General features: G+C 41.6%; 1 protein-coding gene across 3 annotated transcripts; it reads right to left on the reverse strand.

Annotated features, from left to right (window-relative positions):
- Window positions 1-410: 410 nt before the first annotated feature.
- On the reverse strand, window positions 411-21,112 carry si:ch211-236d3.4 (protein FAM107B). 3 transcript variants are annotated; one of them, XM_066672425.1, is made up of 6 exons: window positions 20,803-21,111; window positions 20,379-20,460; window positions 17,226-17,283; window positions 7,676-7,907; window positions 3,174-3,324; window positions 411-3,015 (listed from the first exon to the last, which is right to left on the reverse strand). In XM_066672425.1, exons 3-6 carry the CDS (start codon window positions 17,236-17,238, stop codon window positions 2,899-2,901), a joined length of 513 nt encoding a protein of 170 aa, XP_066528522.1. In that variant the 5' UTR covers window positions 17,239-17,283; window positions 20,379-20,460; window positions 20,803-21,111; the 3' UTR covers window positions 411-2,898. The 3 variants fall into 3 exon arrangements, with proteins under 3 accessions (XP_066528522.1, XP_066528520.1, XP_066528521.1); XM_066672423.1 differs by lacking the exon at window positions 20,379-20,460 and having other exon boundaries at window positions 20,803-21,112; XM_066672424.1 differs by lacking the exons at window positions 17,226-17,283; window positions 20,379-20,460; window positions 20,803-21,111 and adding an exon at window positions 15,763-16,081.
- Window positions 21,113-23,809: the final 2,697 nt, after the last annotated feature.

Raw genomic sequence — 23,809 nt, forward strand, 5'->3', positions numbered from 1 at the left:
AATCACAGCACTGGACTGAGCCAAGGTTCAATGCAACAAAACTGACACAATGACCACAGAGATATGAGCATTCAGTACAAACTGAGAAAACGTGAATGGAGAAGAAAGATAATCCAAGTGATAACAACTAAAAACCAGAGCTCCTTCTCCTCGCTCCTCACTGCTGTGCGCTCAGGTCTGGAATAAACAACGAGTGGCTCATTATCATTTAAAGGGACGTGCGCTGAAACTGGCCATATTCAATAGAGCTGTTTAGACAGAAGGAGAGTGCTGCTGTGGTGTTTTGACCAAGAAAATCAGATACTGTGTTTGCTTTTGGAAAAGAGGTGTGGTTACTGTGTTTGCTTTAAGACACTGGAGTCAACAGCAGTCCGAGGCAATAACGGCTCATGCAAAATAAAACAGTGTAGTAATATTAGATTTACTTTATTTTATATACAAAGTTATAAGACCTTTTCCCATTTTTACAGCATGTATAGGTCTTTTCTTGCTGCTAATGAAGTGTCAGGATTTAAAGCATCTGAAATGTAAAGAAAAGAAGAACAAAGACAACACGATATCAGAAAGACAGTAAAAACGTGTCAAACACTCGGTGATGATTGTTATTTTTTTAAATGGTTTTAGAGATCATTAAAGACAGGATCCAATTCAGTTTGTGCTTTAACTTTGATGGTGTATTAATCAGATCATTTTAATAAGTGCTACTAAATCATTGATAACATTCCAGAAACGGATGATAAAGAAATAATATTGTAGCTACAGGCTTTTCACTGACATGTAGACTACACTATATGGCCAAAAGTTCTCAGACACTGCTTATCTAACACTACTAAAAGTAGTACAATCTAATACTGAGAGAAGGTTAATATTTGATGGAATTCAGCCACGAGAGCATTAGTAAAGTTCAGAGAATGCAGTTCATTGGTCAGCAGCCTAATGGAAGTGGGCTTTATACCCCTCTGGGAGACACTTGTTATTGAGCATGGTGGCCTTATGAACTGCCCCAGAGCCCTCCCAGTTGGATCAATGCACTTCCACTATACAGTACATTCATTATAAGGGTGTCTACAAACTTTTGGACATATGTGTAGACAGTTTGATCAGTCATTGATTATTACAATTATTGATTGTAATTAATGGCTATAAAACCATCCTTCACACTTTTTCTTTCTCAAACACAAACACACACACACACACACACACACACACACACACACACACACACACACACACACACACTTCATATGCAGTTAAACAGTTATTCACTACTGTTTTTAAGCTACATCTCTCATGGCTAGTTGAAGACCAGTAAAGTTGATTGAAATGCATTCAAAGTCAGTTGCTTGCTCTCACAAAGGCACTGAAAAGAGCAGAAACAAAGAGTTATCTCCGTCCCTGTCTCTGCTAATATACATTCTTTCATTTTCCTGTGGTAAAAGTGATAAGCAAACCATATTAGAGTAACTGAAAATCAAAAAGTGACATGTGCCGTTGTTGTGTATGTTATGTGCATTGATTTAAAGGTGGCGTTTTATTACATTACAATAATGAAGCTAATATAATTTCCAGTCAAAATGGCCATCGGGTTCATGCCACTATTTTTCAAGGGTTATGTCTGAGGATAGAGAATGGATTTAAGGTCGTACAGTTTACAGAACTGATGTACGGAAAAAAAAAGAAAAGAGAAACTATTGAAATAAAGACAAAACACAACTGAACAACTGCGTTGTGTTGCCTTTAAAAGGTCCACATTAGCTGAAGAGTACAGTAAATAGATGTCGAGGTTGTGGCTGTAACTCTCAAGAAGCCTTGGAATACAAACCAGTAAACAATAAAAGGAAATAGACAAGAAAGAATAAAACTTGTGAATCAAACAAAGAGCTTTCCTCAGTACAAAGGACTGACTGCACTGCATCCCAGAGCCCAGAGCTCTGCATCATTGAATGTTGTGGGATCACATGGACTGTGAGATGTTGTCACTATCGGTTCAGGGCTGCTTGTGATGTCACAAGTCATCTTGAATCAAGGGGGTGGGGGTTCAGACGCTGCGTCCCTTGAGATTGGCTTAACCGTCAAACCCAATAATTTGTGAGGTCTCCATGTCATAACTCACCTTGTCCAAAATCTCACTGTGATTTGTTGTAGTTACTGCCACTCTATGATTACAAATTTCCTGCTCTCATATGAAATGACTGCTCTGTCGTCTTCTACAGGGTACAACAGGAAATGAATCGTTTTAATGGCCAATATTTACTGGAAATTAAATTATAAAGTGTTTATTTTGCATGAGAAAACAATATTAGAGTTTCTATCTATGTGCAAATGTTACCTGTGCTGATAATTAATTGCGTAAATGAAACATTGTGCTCCATTATCTAGGTGTAACATCCTTTTACACAGATGTGTCTGGGCGTATGATATATTTGGCAGCTGGGAAACTGACAGCTTTCTTTAATACTGATAGACTTTTCGTAAAGATTTGAGAGGTTTTTAAAAAGACACGGCTGCGTTTGAACCTCTGTCTCAAACCAGTGGCTTTCTGGAACCCTGGACTCTCCATCTGACCACCCAGGGACAACTAGACCACCTCACTGTTATGTTGTCCTCCAAACTCTCTGCTCTAGACACCTTTGTGTCTGCTGTGAAAGAAACCATTTGGAGAAAATGAAGATCTCTCTCGTTTTCTTCTTGTGTCAGAAGCTTTGGAACTCTTCTTCTTGGTGTTTTCGGGAGCTGAGTGCTTGATCCAGTGGAACCACGTTTGTGTGAGACAGAGTCAGAGAGAGTTAGAGAGAAGCCCAGTGGTGTGGTCACACTGTGGTCAGTCTCTGTGTTATTGGGTGTGCAGAGGTACCGAAAGCATGCTCTTCCACACATATCCAGGAGCTCCTTCCTGCTTTAAACCTCCTTCTCGTCGGAACTTGTGAACGAAGTCCTCCTCAGGTTCTCTTTGACTTTGATGAACTCTGGAGCGCTGCGAGAACATTCCTCCTGTCGTTCCTGTTCTTTCTCCAGCTGTACAAAGAAAAGAACAGGGAACAGACAAAACAATAAAAAAATGCATATAATACATTGCTATATGGACATGTCTCTGGAGGTTTCTGGTCTCCATACACCTTAAGGTTCTAGTCCCAGTATCTTAAGTGGTAAGTGGTGGACTAATCATTAGCTACCTCCTCTAGTTTTTTGTGCCTCTTTTGGAGCTCCTGCTCCAGTGGGGAGATCTTCCTCCTGGCTTCCTCTTCCTGTTTCCTCTGTTTAATCATCTGCTCCCTCTTCCTCTGCTCCAACACACGCTGGAGCTCTGGCTTGTTCTCCACGCCACTGACAGAGAAAGGAGAAATGTACAGAATCAAGATGGTGTAGATCTTCAAACCTGGAGCTTGGACTTGACACTATACCAGTCAGGAACATTAACAGCTGTTGCTATAGTAGTATACCAGTTGGTCATTTTAAAATCTTGGACTGGAACCCAGATCCATGGCTTGGATTTGAAGACCTTTGCTATAAATAATTTAGATTTAGGATAAAACTGACCTGAGCTGAACTGCCAGGATGAATTCCATCCTTTACCCAGCAGATGGCAGCCTTGTCATGTTTTAAGAAATTTTAACGCTGAAGATATGAGAAGAAGGATCTATTTGTTTGTACACTTTGTTGCAGTAACACCCCCAGCTCTTCAAGGAATATTTTAGATATTTAGACTATTTCTGCGAGGGTCAGATGGCATTCAGTTTCTAATGTTGGTAAATTGTGCATAATAGAGATCATACCATTGGTTTATTGATTTGATTGAATTTGATCTCGTTGACAGCTCGGATGTCAGTATACGTCAATTGGTTTAAAAAAAAAAGACTTTCAAGAGATTAGAACACAGCTGAACACACACACGCACACAAACACTCCCTCCCTGATTGCTAATTAAATTAGGTGTGAGTCTGTTTCCTCCAGAGGGAGGTGGCATCGCGGGTGCTGAGAAGTGGGAAAGCTCTGTTTGTGTGTGTTTGTGTGTGTGAGAGTTTGTGTGTGCCACATTGTAATTAGCATCCCTTCTAATTTATGTGGTGTCCATCAAAACCGGGGAGACATGGAAGCAGCAACAAACAAACAAGGCAGCAATTAATGAAGTGAGTTAGAGACACGGCAGCCCCCCCTCCCCCCACCACCAACACAAACCCACACACAAACACATGCATCTTTCAGAGCTAACAATATATCACTAAATTGGATTTTGGTTAAATTAGTTAACAGAAAAAAAATTATATTTTTAGATATGAAGCAACTCACGGAAATGATTTTTATGTCAATCACTCGCACATGTTTAGCAGCCTGAATGTTTACCACAAGGGGGCAGTATTAGCACTAACATACAGCAGCATTTGGTGCTTTTGTCAACAGCAATATGCTTCTAAGGGCCTATGTATACAGACTTTTAAAACCTGGAATGTTTGGAGACAAAATGAGGTGATTTTACTTTATTTATTTGACTTTATTTATGTTATTTACAGTGTTCAAACCAACCCCAGTTTGTGGGGGCTGCATTTTTACTGGCTTTAGCCTTTATCCTGCGACTGTGAGATATATTATTACATACTACCTTCAGCGCCGCCATGCCTCCCCGACCAGAAACATGTTTAATATTAACATGTGATATTCCAACCCGCTACACTGTGTGCTGTTCTACCTTATACGCTAGGGGGATTTACTGCAGCTCTGGCTATTTGTAGAACTAGCAGGATGCACATCACTTCTATCTACGTCTTCCTTCCTTTAGTAATCTATATACCTATTTTTATTCAAGGTCCAGAGTGAGGATAATACTATTAAACAAAGACCATAACTGCCCTGTTTACGCTGGAAGCCCTCTTTCCTGTCTCCTTCAATTTTCAGTTCAGTTTAACAGCCTTCGATTGACGTGAAATTAGCTAATTCTGCCTCTCAACACTTTCAGTGATATATGCAGCTCTAAGCTTTATTTATTCTGTCTTTGTTACTAGGAGGAAAATGATTTAGCTCAATAAAAATAAGCAGTGTTAGAAACCTACAAGAAACTACAAGAAAATACACGACTGAACTCTGGAGGTAGAAAAACTGTCCCTGTTGAATTCTTTGAACTGAAAATAAGACTTCTGTAAGGAATGTAACGTAATAAATGTAATAAAGTAGTAGAATGAAGTGGCATTAGTGTCAAAAGGAAAATAAATCGGCTAAAATATAGCATCTTTTTGCTGTAACCACCACCCCCCACCATCCCCCCGCCCACACACACACGGGCTGTAATAGCTGCTCACACAAAAATTGTCATTTCACTTTTGATGTCTTTTTCAGATTTCAAATTACATCCAGTTTTCTTTCAATGCTCCTTTAACGTGACCATGCTCACCATCATCAGCTAAATCCACTCAGGGAACATGAACGCAGCACGACCCACATTACAAGATGTTCTTTCACACATTTCCAGCGACTACCGCAGAAGCCAATTCCACAAAGTTGCCAAATATGTAGTGCATATTTAAACATTTTAATGAGGCTTTTCTGTAATATATGTAGCATGTGGAACATGTGTGTAAGTACATGCTTTGTCCCTGAATAACTCACACTTAAAAAACACTTTCAAAGACTTTTGCAAAGTACTCTATAAACAATAGAACAAAGTGATGGAAATTCTCTCTTTTCTGCATTGATGCTGTCAGTGTTTTTGTCTTCTTCTGTTTCCTGTACACACTGAAGGCCCAGTGTAGCTCGGGCACATATAAGAGCTTATCTACAGAGGGTTTGAGAAGAGAGATAGACGCCATTCAGTCAGTGACCCAGTTCTTCTGCCACTAAGGACACCTACTGTAAACTGTTGCTGTTATCTCTTTCCCTCTCTCGCTCCCTATCTCGCTCTCTCTCCCTGTGGAGTGCCATCCGTGCATGGACTGTCCTCTCCGGGGTCTTTCAGGGTCAAAACAACTACAGTGTCCAAACAGATACCCGCCTAATGACCACTTTGGCTTAGCGCCATCTCACACACACATGCGTGCACACACGTACACACACACACACACACGCACACACATGGTTCTTCTCTCACTTACCATAGTAAGATGCATTCATAAACACAGCCACTCTTGAGCCAGTGCTCTCTTTGTATGGTCTTTATGTCCAAAGGTTTTTAGACACCGTTTACAATATGTGAAGCTTTCATTGAAAGTATGAATGCAATTTTTATAAGTGTAATGTCACTGTGGCCGATGCTAAACCTCAGCCTGAAGGTTATCAGGGGAACAGAGTTCTCTGGAGTGATTGAGCATTGTGTGTTGACTTTACAAATGTTCTTTATGGTTTTATGCTAACAAATCCTCATAGCAGTGTTTGAGCTACTAGTCCTTTGTAGCTGACCGCTGCGGTATAGAAACACTACATAAGCATTGCAGAGCTTATGTAGAGACAAGGGCCTCCATCCTGAGTGAATTAGCACAACACAGGGCTGACCGGAGAGTGGACAGTGGGAAAGAGAGAGAGAGAGAAAAAGAGAGAAAGCTGAACAGAGCCACTTTCCTTCCAAGTGCTCTTGTCTGGCCGACTGGGGGGCCTTTAAAGCCCTCCTTAAAGCAGCTATGAGGGGGCAGAATGGCAGGGGAAAGTGAGGGGATAAAGCCGCCTCTGTTGGCCAGTTGGAGGGGCTTTGGTTGCCCCCACTCTAACCGCAGGGGTGGTGAAGAGAGGGGGGATCATTTGTTCTGAATGTGGCGCTTTAGCTGCTAACTGCCATTGGCGGCTTTGGCAGGGGGCATTTTCGCTGGTGGTTACCAGGCAACTCTAAGACTTGTACTCAACACTTCTTCAGAAAACTATTCCTGAACTCTTTGCAGAGAAAGAACGGAACAGGGGGTTTATCCAGGGGCTTTACACTGGGTCATGGCTAATTTAAACTGGCATTAAACTTGATCAAAGGCAAATGAATTGGATGCTATGATTATGCATTAAATTCATTATAATGTCCACAATATGTCAAACATTTTTTGTTTATTATTTAAGGCATTAAATGATGTCTCTTCATCTAAAGTGTCCCATTTTGTCTCTTCTGTGAAACTCTCCTGATCTTTGTAGCTCCATTTCCTGTGTGCGAGGGTGTGTAGAAGTGTCTGGGGGGTTCATGGTTTTGTATATGCAGCTGTATTAAGCTACCCCCCACACAGCTGAGCTGGGATATTGGAACAGCTGCTCCAACTGCATCAGTTGTGTGGGTCACATCTCAGATCACTTGGTAAATGGCTTTTATGTTGTAGCTGCCTAGCGAGTGCACAGAATAGAATCTTCGAAAATATATTAATAATGATAATAAGAAAAATAATAAATAGAGAAGAGATAAATGCAATAAATTGAATATTTTATAGTTCATGTTTTATATTTAGTTGGTTGATGTTTGTGTAATTAACTGTACATATATTTCTCACTTAATGTTGAATATATTCAGGAATATACTATGACAGACTGCACTACTCATAAGGAAAAGTAGGGGGCAATATGCCTTTATTTTGGTTGAACTACCTAATGAGAAATGGCTTGTGTACCTGTAGAGTTTGATTTTGTTTAGTGCTTAATAAGAGTTAGATTAGTCAAATGACCATTCACAGTTCACTCAGTTATACAATAAAAATGATATAAATATAAATCAGCCCGATGGTACCGTTTATGGTTCATGAGCAGCTCCCGGTGCAGCTCCTGGTGGCTTTTAGAAGATTTAACTGGATTAATCAGCTTTTTGGGCTTGATGAGATCATCGTCCCCTTCCATATAATCCGGCTGAGGGGCGTAGCTGGCCACGGGGAGGATGTCCCGGTGGGGGTAACGCAGCGGATCTCGCCGTGGTCCATCAGGCTGATGAGGCTGTTCCCACTGGATATCTGCATAAGCCGAGGCTGGAGACAGAAAGTCAGAAAAAGTGGTGTTAGCATTAAGCTAATACTGAATCATCTATTATGGTTGGCGTAGATTAAAAAACTGAGCCCCGCCTCTGTGATAGGTTTTGCTTGTGACCCTGTAGAATGCTTTGAATCTGGATCACGGAAATGTACATGGAACATCGAGGGGCCACATACGTGCACTCACAAAGTGGGCCTTAGTCCGAAGCTACACCCCTCTACTAAAAACATGAAGGACATTGCAGCTTTCATTTGAAGCTTCTAACAGTCATATTAGCATATATTTTCATCATGCAGCAGTTTTACACTGACTCCTTCAGCATACATCTGCATACAGCTGAAATGCATTGGTCAGGCTACAACTCATACTCAGCGAGAAACTTATGTAGTATAGGGCTTCCTCATAGACAGGCCCTACTCATTTACATATCAAAACCAGTTCTAATGTGTCTGGGAGCTAATCTAAAATGCAAGGCCTTCTGTTCAGCTCATGAAACCTAAACAATGGGAGAACTAGCTTGTTTGTAAATATCTACATAGCATGAAGGACAAATAATGTTGAGATCACCAGATTTTCTTTTTTTGTTTAAATACCAAGTGAAATATTGCACATATAATTTGTAGCTCAGTGTAATTGGGCCTTCCCTTAGAAGGCTTCCCCTCTCTGTGTCTGTAACGTAAGTCATTCATGCCAAAAAGGCTTTGATGAAGTGTATCAAATTTCACCTCAGAGAGACACAGGTCTGTCAAGGAGTGTTATGAAGAGGGCTTGAACAAATGGAGTTCTTAATACCTTTATTATTTTCACGAAGAGAGGATTAGAAGATCAGAAGATAGACATTAAGCAGATTAGGGCTTATTTAATTATCTGTATCCACCATAATAACATTTTTGTTGTATAACAACACTAGGTACAACACTTGTGTTGGGTGTCTGCTTAAGAAAACTACAAAAAGGTTTAGCTCTCTAGAGCTATTCTAAATGATGTAGAACAGTAGCAGATATTGGCAGGTGGAATTGTTGGTGTGTATTGGGCTTGAGCATAAGCTTAGAACTAGAGACAGATGGAGAAAAGGGGAAACCAGAAATCAGACATGGAACAGTTCTGTTCTACATTATCTGGCATTATGTGTGTGTGTGTGTGTGTGTGTGTGTGTGTGTGTGTGTGAGAGAGAGAGAGAGAGAGAGAGAGAGAGAGAGAGAGAGAGAGAGAGAGAGAAGTAAGAAAGAAAAAAATTGCAAAAGTAACAGGTGAACAGTCAGCGTCTTACGACTGTTTATGTTCTTTTCAAGAGGAAATTCCGCAGATCCATTTCCTGACTGCTGAACCCTGCAATTTGTCCATCTAAACACCAGGCCTCTAACGAACCACACACTACCTGTCATTACTGCTCTGGTGCCTTAGAAAGAATGTATTAACTTGAACTACACAATTCCATTGTACTTGCTGAACTGTGCACACTATTTGACTAATCTTTACTAAAAAGGAGTTTGAGACCACCATGTTTAATGCCAACATAAATCGTCCATGGTTCAGTAACTCTGGGATGTGTTGGGGCCTCACTAATGTTCTCATGAACAAGCAGCCTGCTCTAAAAGTGAATGAATATACACAGTATGTATGCATGAATTTCTGACAGGAACCCAGTGTGAAAAACCTGTAAACCTGCCCCTACCTATGACCCTACCACTAACTCCAACCATAACCGTAACTCTTAACTTTTGCTCTAACTCTAACCCAGTTATAGTTTGTGTGGATTGAGAAAAACAATGTGGAAATGTTTAGGGCACTCATTTTAGTTATATACAGTATGTTTTTATCTGTAGAGATATGGCTGGTTGGAATGACAGCCAGTCCTCACAGAAATGGCTCAGCCTGTATTGTAAAGCTTCTCAGGATTAGAGGCTGTAATAACTGGCACTACACTAACCTGTGGGTATAAGTTTCCATTACTTGTAAGCCTCATATATCTCAATTGCCAAACTAAAGCAGTCATTAGACCCCCAAGCATATCTGGACTGATTGACTACATCTAATGTAAGTGGAACATTGAGCAAATTTGATTTAGATCGAACAAATCACTTTACAATTGGCATTGAGTTTAATTCAGTACAGATGTGGAATCCACTTCCTCAATTGAAAAATCAATGGGGCCATTCCAACCATTGCTGTGCTTGACCCTTGTAATTGACTGACCCTGACGTTTCGTTCAGACTGCCCAGTGCTTGGCCTTTTCCGTCAGAGAACCTGATGGGCCTCAGAACACTCTGGCCTCCTTCACCTCTTTATAAACGGAAAGATTAAAGGTGAAGTGATCCTTAGCGGAGTGACAGTGGAAAAAGATCAGGTGTCATATTCTTCTAGGCCTGATCAGAACAATGGCGGAGTTTGAGGAGGAACCAGAGACCATCTCCGCTATTCAATATTAAAACCAACTTCACAAAGGTCTCCAAATCAGCTGGGCCTCCAAATCAGAACCCGGCAGAGGAGGAGGTAGATGATAATAGATCAGTGGAAATCTGAGGAAATGTCATTGGTAATAGTATACCACTCAAGTTCAGCTATGGCTTTGTTCTTTCTAGATGGCATAACAGTGGGAAGTGGTCTTAAGGTCTAGTAAATAGGTTTTTAAGGTAAAAAGTCAACATCAAAACAAGATGTATAGAGTCATTATCTAAAAATATATTAATACATTGATACCTTTATTTTCTCTAATTAAAGATACTTTACTTGGGTTTATAGCAATGTCAATGTGGTCTACAAAGTATTTGGGCTAGTGCTGCATGCCCCTGCTTGGAGATCTTGGCTATGACTCAAAGTATCAAGGATTAGGTCCCAGCTAACAACCACAAATGAATTCTTGAGAAGATAAAATTAACTCTTTGTTGGTGGTGATCTCCTCAAATGAGACAAGTGTGTCAATCAGGTTAAAGCTAAATAGCTACATGTAATCAGAGAAGGTTTAACAATGATGTCACAATTAAACCAGCAACTTAACAATTGTGCCTTATTCCCAGTTCCTTTTGTGTGTTTCCCCTTCTCACTCTTCACCTCATTCATTGGATGCATTTAAAGTGTCAGAGTAGAGAAACAAAGTAACCATTGCAGTGCATACCATTCCCAAGCTTGGGTCTGAAAAACACAGCATTAGTTCTCTTGGAAAGAAAACAGTGTACCCAAACTGTCAAACAGATTTTCAAAACATCTCCAAAATGGAACCAAATTCCTCCATTTGAAGTCACAACTAAGAGCTGAAGCCATACCTGGCTGACATCACCGACAGCAAGCTGGCTCACACTTCCTTATATTCTACCTGCTAAGATCAACGTCTGAAGGTTCGTTTAAGGTCCCTTCGGTTTGGGTGAGGTCATGCCAAATGGGCAAGGGACTTCTTGTTCCAGAGTAGTGTTTGGGAAGATTGCTAGCTTGTCATTAGGGCCAACATTTCAATGAATGTAGAGTCAGTCCTCCACAGCCCAGTACTTATTGGTTTACATCCTTCTATCCCATGCTTGGCATTGAGCATGGTGACTGTAGACTCATGTGCAGCTGCTCCAATGTTACTCCAATGTGCCCACATACAGTTTCGTTGACTCCATACATCTTACATATGTCTGAATGCTGGTCATTTTGTTGCTAGTTGACCAAAATATCAGTTTATTTAAAAATTTCTGTTTAGGTTTGGACAATACAAAATCATATTGGCCAAAGTTATACCTTTATCAGAAATGTTAGCTCTATAAATCTGTATCAGAAACAAACTCTGTAGTACCAGGTCTGTTATGATGCTGTAAAAACACTTATTAATATATAATAACAGCACATACTGCTTAATACATATATATAATATGCCAAATACACAATGTGGTCAACACAGACAGTGGCTGTTACAGCAGCTACTTTGAGTGTGTGTTGGTGGCTTGTGCATGAATGGAATGTGGTCTCTTTCAGGTAGTGCTGACAAGCTTAAACATTGCACTCACCACTTGTACCGGGTGAGTTGTTGAGCGTGTGTATGACTTAGAGGGGGATTATGAGATGGGGTTAAAAAATGGAGGGGGAGAGAGTAAAGAGGAAGAGAAAGGAGTAAGTAGATCTTCCAGTGTATCGACTGTTCCTGTGCAGCAGGATCTATGTTGGCATTGATTGGATATCTATGACTCGCAGGGCAGAGGCAGAGAGCCTTCTGCATCTGATCTGAAAGTTAATATCCTCTGGTTTTATGGCTGTAATGCATTTAGCTTCTTCCCCAATGACCTTGTGAGCTGTTTAACATGGTCAGTAGAGAAGGACCTGGCCAGACCCAGTCTGTTTCCAGGAATAACTGGAAAAACTGATGGTTAATTCTATCCTGTGTGGTTGAGATTTTGACTGACATGTAGAAACCCACCCCAAACTTGCTCATAAAATATATTTGTATAATGCACTATATAATACACGGTACAGTTGTGCACAAACACTGCTTGAACAATCTCCATAGTAATGTATTTTGTAGTGAAATAGGACAATGTAGCAGCCACTCTTCGGCATAAGGTCACATTCTCAATGCCAAATGTCAGTCAGAAGGCAATAATCCTCCCAGCACTGGGCAGTGGAGCAGTGGAAAGGGGTTCTCTGGAGTGCTGAACTGATGCTTGACATTGTTTGCTAATCAAATGACATAATTGTCCTGGAATTTGGTGGGAAAATTGGTGGAATTCCTGCAGTCACTTAAAAAACATTTTCTTCTTTGTTGTCTCCTTATTATTATTATATTGAGATACTTTCAATACTTTTCAAATTGACACTCATTTTTATGTTGCTCATATTTCAGACCAGGACAAACCCCTTGGTAAGTGAATGATATAATACAAATCCAATAAAACCAATTCTGATTCTGATTGATGGTGTTTGGGCTTTTACAGTAATTTACTGCTGAAGTTGTAGGAGGTGATGATTTGGTGTAGTGTTATATCACTTCTGCCTTTAAAGCTTCTTTTCTGAGGCAGTTTATTTCCTCCTGTTATTGTATACAAACAGAGTGCTGACCGTTGCCATGGCAACGTCAGCGTTCTCTGGGGATGTCCAGAATTGCTGTTCTCTCATGTGGGGGAGGAAGTGGGGTAGGGAATAGTGTGTTTGTGTGTGCTGGTGTGTGAAGGGGATGGGGGGCTATTTTCCCATAGTCCACTCTGTAGACTGACCCTTGGCAAACTGCAGGATTGTGACTGGAGCTTGGACAAAACATTAGCATTAGAAAAGCTGGGCAAGAACCCAGCCAGCAGCATCCACAGAGAGACACACTCTGCTTAGCAAAACTTAACGTGAGTCTGCTAACATGTCATGTTTATAAGCCTCTGTAGAGACATTTCTAACATGTTATAATTAGCGCTCATTTTATATATCTATTCATATATCTATTCACACCTAAGACAACTTTATGGCTGTGTCCCAATTGCAACTTTAAAACGAATTCTTACTGGTTTTTGAATAATTTGAGGTGTAAAAGAGTGTTGGATTGTCCCACAATCCAATGGGAAACAGAAAGGAAAGAGCTCCTTGTGTTTGGATATTTTTGGCTGTGTCCCAAATAGTGCCCTACAGATAATAAAACTACACTCAGATAGTGCACTAATATAAGACAATGCACTCTTTTAGTGCAGAAACTGTCTTTTTATGACCTACACTGTGCACTACGCAGTGTGGGAGTAAGATATTTGAAAAAAAAATTCAAACAGCATTGTATGTGCAGCTTGGTATGGCATGGGTTGTCATAGCTACAGTTGAAAACATCCTGTTAGTAAAAACAGTGTAGTATGATGATATTCTGCGTACTAAAAAAGTAAATAGTATCTATTGTATAGAATTAATGTGTAGTGAACAACTGGGATGCAGCCAATAATTGAAATGGCCTTGTTCATGCATAGGCCTATGTTTTTTTGTCATAAAACAATGAAGCTTAGACCTCACATGGTTATGGCATTGACTACAGTACCAAATGCAGCTTCAGTGGCCTATGACATTTACCTCATACACAAATGCCTTGTTTATGAACAGTGTATTTAATAATAATAAAGATTCTATTCAATGCAAAAGTCCCTGTGTAGACATCCTTACAATAATCCCTGCTAGTCATTAGCATGTTCATTGGTAACAGCATTGCCATTCAATATGTTTTAAGTAAATCAGATATAAAATAAGTTTTCTTTAACATTAAAAACAGTACCACTGGACAGAACAGTCTGAAGTGTGTGTTCGGTAAGGTGTGTTAGTACTGAGAACACTTCCTCAGATGGCTGGGTAAATATGCTCAGTGAGGTTCATTAGAGGCCACTCATGGCTGGACAGGGCAGACGACATGAACCTTGTGCTTTTTTTTCTGCAAAAGTAAACACCGGACGGGTGGAAAATTAAAGCAGCGATTGTGAAAGACGGAGCTGTGTCAATACGAAGAGCAGGGAGGCTCCAAACTCCAGCTAAGAACGATTCTGCATGTCTTCATTTGATACAAACTTTAAAGTGTAAACTCTTGTCCTGTAAGGCGCTCTCTCTCGTAATCTCTGTATTCCATAGTTTACACTTATCCCATGCTTTGTGGTCAGTGTGAGGGTTTGCATGGTCAAACATTGAGGGAAGAGTTCTGCTTTCTAAAGTACAGACTCTAATGATTAACCCTGAGGTGTTCCCTGAAGTGTTCAGTGGCCCAAATCCCAGGAGAAACAAAGGGAATGTAAACTGAGACCCTGCAACTCCCCTAATACACACTTTCAGTATTTACTCATGGTCTTTCTATAGCTCCATAAAGACACCAGGCACTGGGCTGTGTTCTCTACAGTGATGGAGCTAATGGATCTAATCGTCCAACATCAGAACCCGAGCAGTAACCTCTAACGTTTAGCCTCCTCTGCTGCTGCAGCAAAGTGGGAAACGGGAAAACTATCAATTAATACCTTGAATTTCAGAGAAAAAGCTCTGTCCATCAAAAGTATTTGGACACATGTTGTAGGGACACACACTTTTGGTTTCACATTGTAATCCAGGGCCACAACCAAGAGCAATCTGTTTTGACTGTCTTTGGCCAAAGCTGTTCATGAAGTCCAGCCTGTTGTAACTGGACAGATGGACACTCTCAGTGGACTATCGCTTGGACTCCAATGACCATGTTTGTGCGGCTTTAGTATACTAACAGTCCAATAAACTGTACAATAACTGTATACTACATATTGAGAGTACAGTATACTAACCGTCCAATAAACTGTACACTAACTGTATACTACATATCGAGAGTACAGTATACTAACCGTCCAATAAACTGTACAATAACTGTATACTACATATTGAGAGTACAGTATACTAACCGTCCAATAAACTGTACAATAACTGTATACTACATATTGAGAGTACAGTATACTAACCGTCCAATAAACTGTACAATAACTGTATACTACATATTGAGAGTACAGTATACTAACCGTCCAATAAACTGTACACTAACTGTATACTACATATCGAGAGTACAGTATACTAACAGTAACACTAACACACTAAATACTTGGTGTACTAACAGTGTAACTCAAAACTTAGGGTGAGTATACTGAACACTAAAAGTACACTAAATACTTACAGTATACTAACTCTATATTAAATACTAATAGGACCCTAAATACTGACAATATATTAAAAGTGCACTAAACACTTTCTGTATAAATACAAACAGTACACCTTTAAACCAAACACTATATTAATCAGTATACTAAGTACTAAGATTACACTTAGAGTATGCTAATGCTGAATATACACAGACCCCCACACACTAAATGCTAAAATGAATCAGAGGTGTGTGTGGTGTTATTATGCAGTGTGTTCTCTTACCTGATTTGACCAGTATGTCTCGGGGTCTGCTGGGTGGGCTCTCAGGGTACACACCGTGCCCTATTCTGTGCTCCATCCTTCTGCTCTGAGTATACGTGCGTGTGTGTGTGGGTGTGAGGGAGTGTGTTTGAGAGTTCGAGACTCTACATGTTCTGGTTGTGAGTGTGTGTTTGTGTGTGCTTGTCTGTGAGTGTGTATGTGATTTGTATCTGGCTCTGCTGCACTGCTCACACACTCATGCCTCTCCTCTATTCCCCTCAGATGTAAACAGTCACATGACCTGCTGGGCATTCCACAGCCACTCCCCTCCCTCTCCTGCATTCGGTCAAACTCTCGCGCTCTCTCTCTCTCGCCTTTCCTCTCTGCTTTCTTTCATTCTTTATGTTTCTTTCAGTCCTGTCTTTCCCGCTTTACAAAGTTTTCTGTCTGAACTTGCTTTCCTTTTCTCTCACTCCCTTCTCCTGTTCTCTTTCTCTTTTTCTTATAGTTTTGTTCTCCCTTTATCTCTTTCTCTTTCACTCTCTCTCTCTCATGCTCACTCACTCGCTTGCACTCTGTCCCTTGCAAAAAAAAATCCCCCTGACTGTAGGGGTCTGATACTACACTGTAGGGATTACAGGAGGACTTAATCTCTCTCTGCCCCCCGCTCTCTCTCTCTCTCTCTTTCATGTTTATCAGCAGTGCACTGAAAGCACTTTCATCCTTCATACACAGATTTAGCCTTATAAAACAACTCTGAAACACACACACTCACACACTCACTCTGACATATGCACACACATGCAATCTCCTTATGCTTGCTGTGGAGATGACACATGATTTTAGCTCTGAGGACATGGACACTGGGTTAAGCTGTGAACCTATTGCTGCCTGCTCCAGATTACATAACACATGGCCAAAAGTATTTGGACACCTGCTTTCCCAGCATTCCTTCTGAACTGAAGCATATTAGTAGATACTTAGTAGGCTGCAGCAAGAGCTTCTACCATTCTGTGAAATATTTATACTTCATTTTAAAACATTGCTGTGAACATTTAATTGCATTCAGCTACATAAAACCTACTGACTTCAGGTTGGGTGGTGCTCCAGAGGACGCAGTTCCACCACTTTCCAGTCCAGTACTGGCAGGTAGTATTTGATTTCACGCTTTTCAATGGTGGCCATCCTAACTGCGCTGACAATGGGATACCACCAGTGGTCTACTGCTGAAGTATGCTCTTCTGTTCCTCTGACTGCTGTGTTCAGCATCCTCCAAAAAACAACGAAGTGCAGGAACCTGCAAAGCATTTATTTAATTATATTTACCCCCCACCGCCCCAAGAGCGAGACAGTGACGTGGTCAGAGGTGAGGGCAGTTAGGACAAGCCTGTGATAGCGGTGTATTGTGACGGTGGGAGTTCAGTGTGTAGTGGACCATGGCACCGCTATTGTCCTGTATGAATGAAACACGAGCGTAAACTTACCCACACCATTCATCTGTTTTCCTCTTCTCGCACTCTGCTGCTCCAGGTCATACGCCTTCTGTGAATGAGAGAGAGAGAGAGAGAAAGAGAGAGAGAGAGAGAGAGAGAGAGAGAGAGAGAGAGAGAGAGAGAGAGAGAGGGAGAGGAGAGAAAGAGAGAGAGAGGGAGAGAGAGAGAAAAAGAGAGAGGAGAAAGAGAAAGAGAGAGAGAGGAGAAAGAGAGAGAGAGAAAGAGAGAGAGAGAGAAGAGAGAGAGAGAAAGAGGAGAGAGAGAGAGAGAGAGAGAGAGAGAGAGAGAGAGAGAGAGAGAGAGAGAGACATTTCAGACCAAATTCATTATAAGAACAAATATATTTTAAAACAACTGAAGCATTTGGGAATACACCCGTGGGCCAAGCTCCCTATTATTAGACAGAGGGGGCTTAGTGCAGCTGTGTTGCTGAACAGGCGAGGAAACAAGTCCATTAAGGAGAGAAAATGTCACCGCAGGTGGGCTACAGAGCTCTCCTCTCACTCAGTCTGGCTCCCAGTTACCTGTCAGCATCGTCCTGATGTAAAACACCTCAATGAATGCGGTAACCGTTAACCCATCCTCACATTAACCCATGTCTTGGAGGAAGAATTATGACTCTGTTGCTAATCTGCTTTAAAAGTTTATTGAGAAGTTGCAACCACCTTGGTTTAATGAGCTGTTATTAGCAAATAATTACTTTTTGATTACTCAAAGTTAGAATAAATGGGTTTATTTTCCCCTGTCTTTAGTTATCGCTTTATAAATATGCTGCATCAGTGTCATAAGTGAATATTCAACGTACAGTATGTGATGTCTATAAACTGAAAGCTTTCTGTCCCAATCCCTCCAGCTGCTACCTCAGGAACTAATGCCCCTCTTACACATCCATTCAGTTCAATTAAGTCTTATGTAACATGTGGATAATAGGATAACTTTGCCCTTTCACTGGCTTCATCGTTGCGCAAGAGTATAATCCTCCATTTGTAATCAAAAGATTAAAAGATATTAAGGGTCTTCCTTTTGTAGTTAGTAGAGTTGTGGAATCCTTGCGTGCCTCATAGAACAAAGCCTTAAAAAATTCCCATCAGCCAACAAGTATCAGATCCCCCCAGTGACAAGTCACAGTACCCAAAACTGCAATATCCCTGTAATGCAGAACATTGAAGCCACTTACATGACTCAGATCTTCTCATTAGTGCCTCATTAGCTTTGCGCAGCTACTAATCACTTACAGAGGTCTGTAAATGCCATTTTAGTGTTTGTAAATAATTAATTGTAGGGAAGCAGTTGGGGTTTAGGTACCTTGCTCAAGCACTCTTCAGCTGTGAGATGTTGAGGAATGTTGCCATGCCCCCATTTGGTCCTAAGTCTGCTTTTCTAAACTTAAACCATAGCTGCCCACATTGCATATTATCTTATACATAGTATAGTACAGAGTGCAGTTATACCACAAATAGTACCTAGCAGTCAAAAATAGACAGCAGAGCTGGGGACTGGGCAAAGACTGGCCCTGAGCTGGCGAATTTCTCCCCATGTTGACTGTCCATGAGCTAGGGAAGATGGCGAAGACCCCTAGGACATGATGGGGTCTGAACTGGGGACTTGGAGCACTTCGAGAAATTGAAACATTGCTGGACGTCTTCAAACAGTGTGCCTTTCTTAAAAAAAGACTGATTTTGAATGTTCATGCTGTGGTTGTAATACTACAGTTTTTATACCTTCCCTTTAGTAGACTATAAAACAATAAAGCATGAGTGCAGGCCTGGAATTATAGCTTCAGGAGGGGAAAAACTGCACTGCCGCACATTTACAGATCACAAACATTTTAAGATCCGGTTTTAAGATCGAGCAAACAAATCAGGTATGCTCCCTACAGCTCTGCAACAAGCCCCATCCACCTCTGTCTGTGACCCAGAGCCTTGGGCTCTTTGCAGGTTTAGGTTCAGCTCAGAGAGCCTTTGGATGGGACTGGGAGAAGCCCCCAGGTTGACAAGAGAGGCCTTGGAAGGCTTGGTGTATGTACAAGGCCCTCACTGTTATGCACTTCCAGTGGCTCTATACCTATAGATGCTGGGGGTACAGGGTACAGTGTATGCTTTCATGGGATACAGTGGACAGGGCATGACTAATATGTGGTTGTCCAACCTATCAGTATTTGGCTATGGATAACTGCTCACAGGGATGCAGGAAAGCGTTTTAAGTAGGGGGTGTCCGAAATGGCTCCCAATTCTCTATTTCCTATAATATTCACTATATAGTGCACTATTATAGGGAACTGAATTCAGGAGTGTAGTGAATGACTTTGAACACTGCCTCATGTGTGTTTTCACCAAACAATACAGTGGATTATGGGTAATATATATCTGCTAGTGTACATGGATTGTACCCTATATTTTGCGGTGTATTGTGGGATTGTTTGAGCCCCTGGAAAATGGTTCACTATGTTTTCAGACACTACTACAAAATGGCAGAACCCCAAAATAGTGCACTATATAGTGAACAAGGCACAGTTTCAGACACAACGTATGTCATGTACATAGTGATGCCACAGTGTAGAGGTTCAAGCAGAACACAAGGCCGTAGAGTACTCCCTGGTGACTTTACATTCTCAAGTTATTACAACTTTACCCTCAAAATGCTGTGAAAATGGACTTCCACTGCTCCACAGCCCAGTGCTGGAGGCTGTGTACATGTATGACAGACTGCTGGCATTAGGCTCAAGCTTATCTCTGAAATTTTACACGCTATGTGTACGCAACTGAACACCTTTGTCAACAATGGCTGCACCTTTAAAAAAAAAAAAGTGGCTGGATCCAGAGGTACCTATATCTAAGGACTTAACTATGTTTACAATTACATCTTGCCTGTAAGCCTGGTTAAATACATCCATACCGCACTAGACTAACATTTACCACTTTTGAAAATTTAATAGTCAAACAGAATCCAGGTCCTCGGATCTGGCCTTGGTGTCTTGACTGAACAAATGGAATGTTATTGAAATTGTAATTAATTTGCTTGTGTTTAAAGAGGATTTCCTCGCTGGCATTAGCAGGGCTTTGAGCTGCATTATGAGCCGGCTAAGAGGTTGTAAGACGCAAAGTCTGCTCTAATAACCAGGCGGCCGACTCGCAATGAGCTTACGGGCAATGAGAGGGGATCCACATTTGGAGGAGCTGACAGTGGCCCAATGCAGAGCTCGGCTGTGTGTCACTGGAACAGAAGGCTGTCAAGAAGAAAAGGGAGGTTTACAGTGCAGGTACGTACAGTGCAAAATGACAGCCCAGTGCTTTTTTGAGATTTGCATTCTGCAGCTACATTTACTGTATTATCCAAATGTAGGATACAGCATTGCAAAATAATGGTTAAATTTAATACATACACCTAGCCAAAGGTTTGACACTTATTCATCTAGCATTATTATTTATTCTATGAAGAACTAGAGGAACATGCCCCAGCGAATGTAGTTCAAATTAGTTGACATAAAGGTGACATCACATGACATTATTCTCACAGTAAAATGCTACGTTACTGCAAACTGCTTATGGAAAGATAAACCCACACTCACTGGTATCAAAAACATCTTGTAAAATGAGGCTAAAGACAAGTCCCCAAACTTTTGACAGGCAGTGGATGTGGAAACAGCACTTGACCCCAGCGGCAGGATGAAATCAAAGCCCTTCTTTCTTTTATGGCAAGGTGGAGAATGTAGGCCACAGCCAAGGCAATCTGGCATGTCCAAAACCCAGAGGAGCAGCTAGCGTGACCGCTGCGAGAATACGCCATTGTTCCCTTCGCCATCTTAGACGCTCCTGACCACTCGGCAGGGTCCAGTTACGAATGGTAGTGGCCGGCTGACCTTTTCACTCCTGGCTTCTGCATGATCAGGGCTATGTTTTATTTACTCTGTCCAGAAAGGGCCTTCGTGCCATCGTGTTTGCCGGCGATATTGCATCCTGCTAATAAGAAGTGAACAGAAAGAGCTTTTTATAGATTTGGGCCATGCTCCGGCACTCTGGTTGTGAGCCCAAGCTTCTCAGGTTTCCCAGACAACACAAACAATTAGCAGAGGCCACGGAAACGGGGGGAACAGCCTGCTAATTACGCAGGGAACTGACCAGAGAACATGGGCACGGATCAGTGATTTAGAGTTCCACAACAGACTCCTGCTGATAAACAGATGTAGGCTTCAGTGCAAAGAGTTTAATGCAGTGACAACATGTGGTGCACTAAGATGGCTTTATTGAGGAGAATATGGAATAGCTGCACATGAGTCGAAGATCAGTATGCTCAATGCAAAGTGTCAGTACCCCCTAGCATAGAGGTCTTGACCAGTGGAATGGTCTCTGCAGTGATGGACCACCAATCCTCCCGCGTCCTCCTGCCATGCATTCTTTAAACAGAGCTTATTTTTATATGAAATAAACATCAATAAACATAGAACATATTAAAAGTCAGTGTTTATTTCATAGTGTGGCATATCTGCTCTACTTGAAATCTTGTATCTTAATGGAGCGCTAAGTAGACTCATTTTTGCTCTGAAATATGAAGTCTGACAGAAGCCGGGTCTCAGACCTCAGCAGACGCAGACGTGCCTCAGCCCCCGGGGGACTGCTGAGAGTTTTAAAGCTTCTCTGCGAGGAACATGTGGTCAGGAGAGGAAGGACAGGGGCATTAATGATCTCTCCTGATGAGATGAAAGAGTTTGGAAGTATCTCTGACTCTGCTGCAGCTTCAGAGGTGAGACCATTTAAGAGACAGGTTTCCCTGCTCACGTTTATATGGATGGGCTGCACAATATATCATGTGTAAATTATTATCGTAATACCAGGTTTTGGAATTCTGATTTTAAAGATGGCTGCATCATGCGAATGAACCGTCTAACCACTAAGAGTTATAAGGATTCTGTCCTTTGTTTTCCAGATTTCAGTTCTACTGAAACTTAAGAAAGTTGGTTCCTTTTACTTTAACTATTACTATTTTGGAGTTACATGTGACAATATGTAAATTACATTATACCCAGTGAGACCTCAGAAAATTTACAGCATTTTTATGAACACTGTCATTAGTAGAAATGAAATAGAGATGTTCGAATAGTCTATTTACATTATACATAGTACATAAGTCGTGGGCAGCACGGTGGCGCAGCAGGTAGTGTCGCAGTTACAAAGCTCCAGGGACCTGGAGGTTGTGGGTTCGATTCCCGCTCCAGGTGACTGTTTGTGAGGAGTGTGGTGTGTTCTCTCTGTGTCTGCGTGGGTTTCCTCCGGGTGATTGTCTGTGAGGAGTGTGGTGTGTTCTCTCTGTGTCTGCGTGGGTTTCCTCTGGGTGATTGTCTGTGAGGAGTGTGGTGTGTTCTCCCTGTGTCTACATGAGTTTCCTCAGGGTGACTGTCTGTGAGGAGTGTGGTGTGTTCTCCCTGTGTCTGTGCGGGTTTCCTCCGGGTGATTGTCTGTGAGGAGTGTGGTGTGTTCTCCCTGTGTCTGCGTGGGTTTCCTACGGGTGACTGTCTGTGAGGAATGTTGTGTGTTCTCCTCGTGTCTGCGTGGGTTTCCTCCGGATGACTGTCTGTGAGGAATGTGGAGTGTTCTCTCTGTGTCTGCGTGGGTTTCCTCCGGGTGAGATTGGTGGATTGGTGACTCCAAAGTGTCCGTAGGTGTGAGTGTGTGAGTGAATGTGTGACTGTGTGTGTTGCCCTGTGAAGGACTGGTGCCCCCTCCAGGGTGTATTCCCACCTTGCGCCCAATGATTCCAGGTAGGCTCTGGACCCACCGCGACCCTGAATTACATAAGCTTACAGATAGTTACAGATAATAAATGAATGAGTACATAAGGCGTGCCAATTGTGGGCGGAGCTAAGCTTTCATTAAAGTTACTACATTAGGGAAAAGAGTTAACTGAGAATGAACATGAATAAAAAAACAAAAAAACAACAACAAAAAAAAAAAAACACTGAAATAAACATCTATCTGTTGAGGCTTAACTTTTTTGGTACAGTTCAAGGGAAGACATCTCCATGTAAATTATTAGACATCCCTGAGTTGTCAGAACTTGTCCTGAATGGCCATGAACTCCCCGTTGATATCACCATACAGCTCCAACACAGTTCAGGGAAGCTTTAAAACCTGGCAGGGCTCTAATCCGCCCCAGGGTAGCAGAGTGGCAGGCGGGCGATGTACGTGGAGGATTTAGGACACGCTCTACAGATGTTTACAGATGTTTCGCGTCTGGGCGGCGCGCACACCTTGTAAACTACAAAGTGTTCCTTTGCAGTCAGGAAATAGAGTTTTCTGTTTTCCCTGCGGCCATGAGCCAATACGAAAGGAAACACGCTGCAGACTGAGGTTAAGCTCATACTGATTATGTGTTGGTACTGACCACTATTCACTGCAAGTTTGTTTTTCACTGAGAAAACCGCTCTGAGAAAATTCACTGGGGTCTAAGAGAAATTAGATACACCTGTCCATCCAGTTTCGCTTGGTAATGCACCGTTATATGCTTCTATGGTATTGGAAACTCTGCTTATACTCACTGAGTTCCACACACTTTGTAGATCCACAGTAACCGTCACATTT

The sequence above is a fragment of the Hoplias malabaricus genome, chromosome 5 (genome assembly GCF_029633855.1).
Source record: "Hoplias malabaricus isolate fHopMal1 chromosome 5, fHopMal1.hap1, whole genome shotgun sequence".
Classification (NCBI taxonomy): domain Eukaryota; kingdom Metazoa; phylum Chordata; class Actinopteri; order Characiformes; family Erythrinidae; genus Hoplias; species Hoplias malabaricus.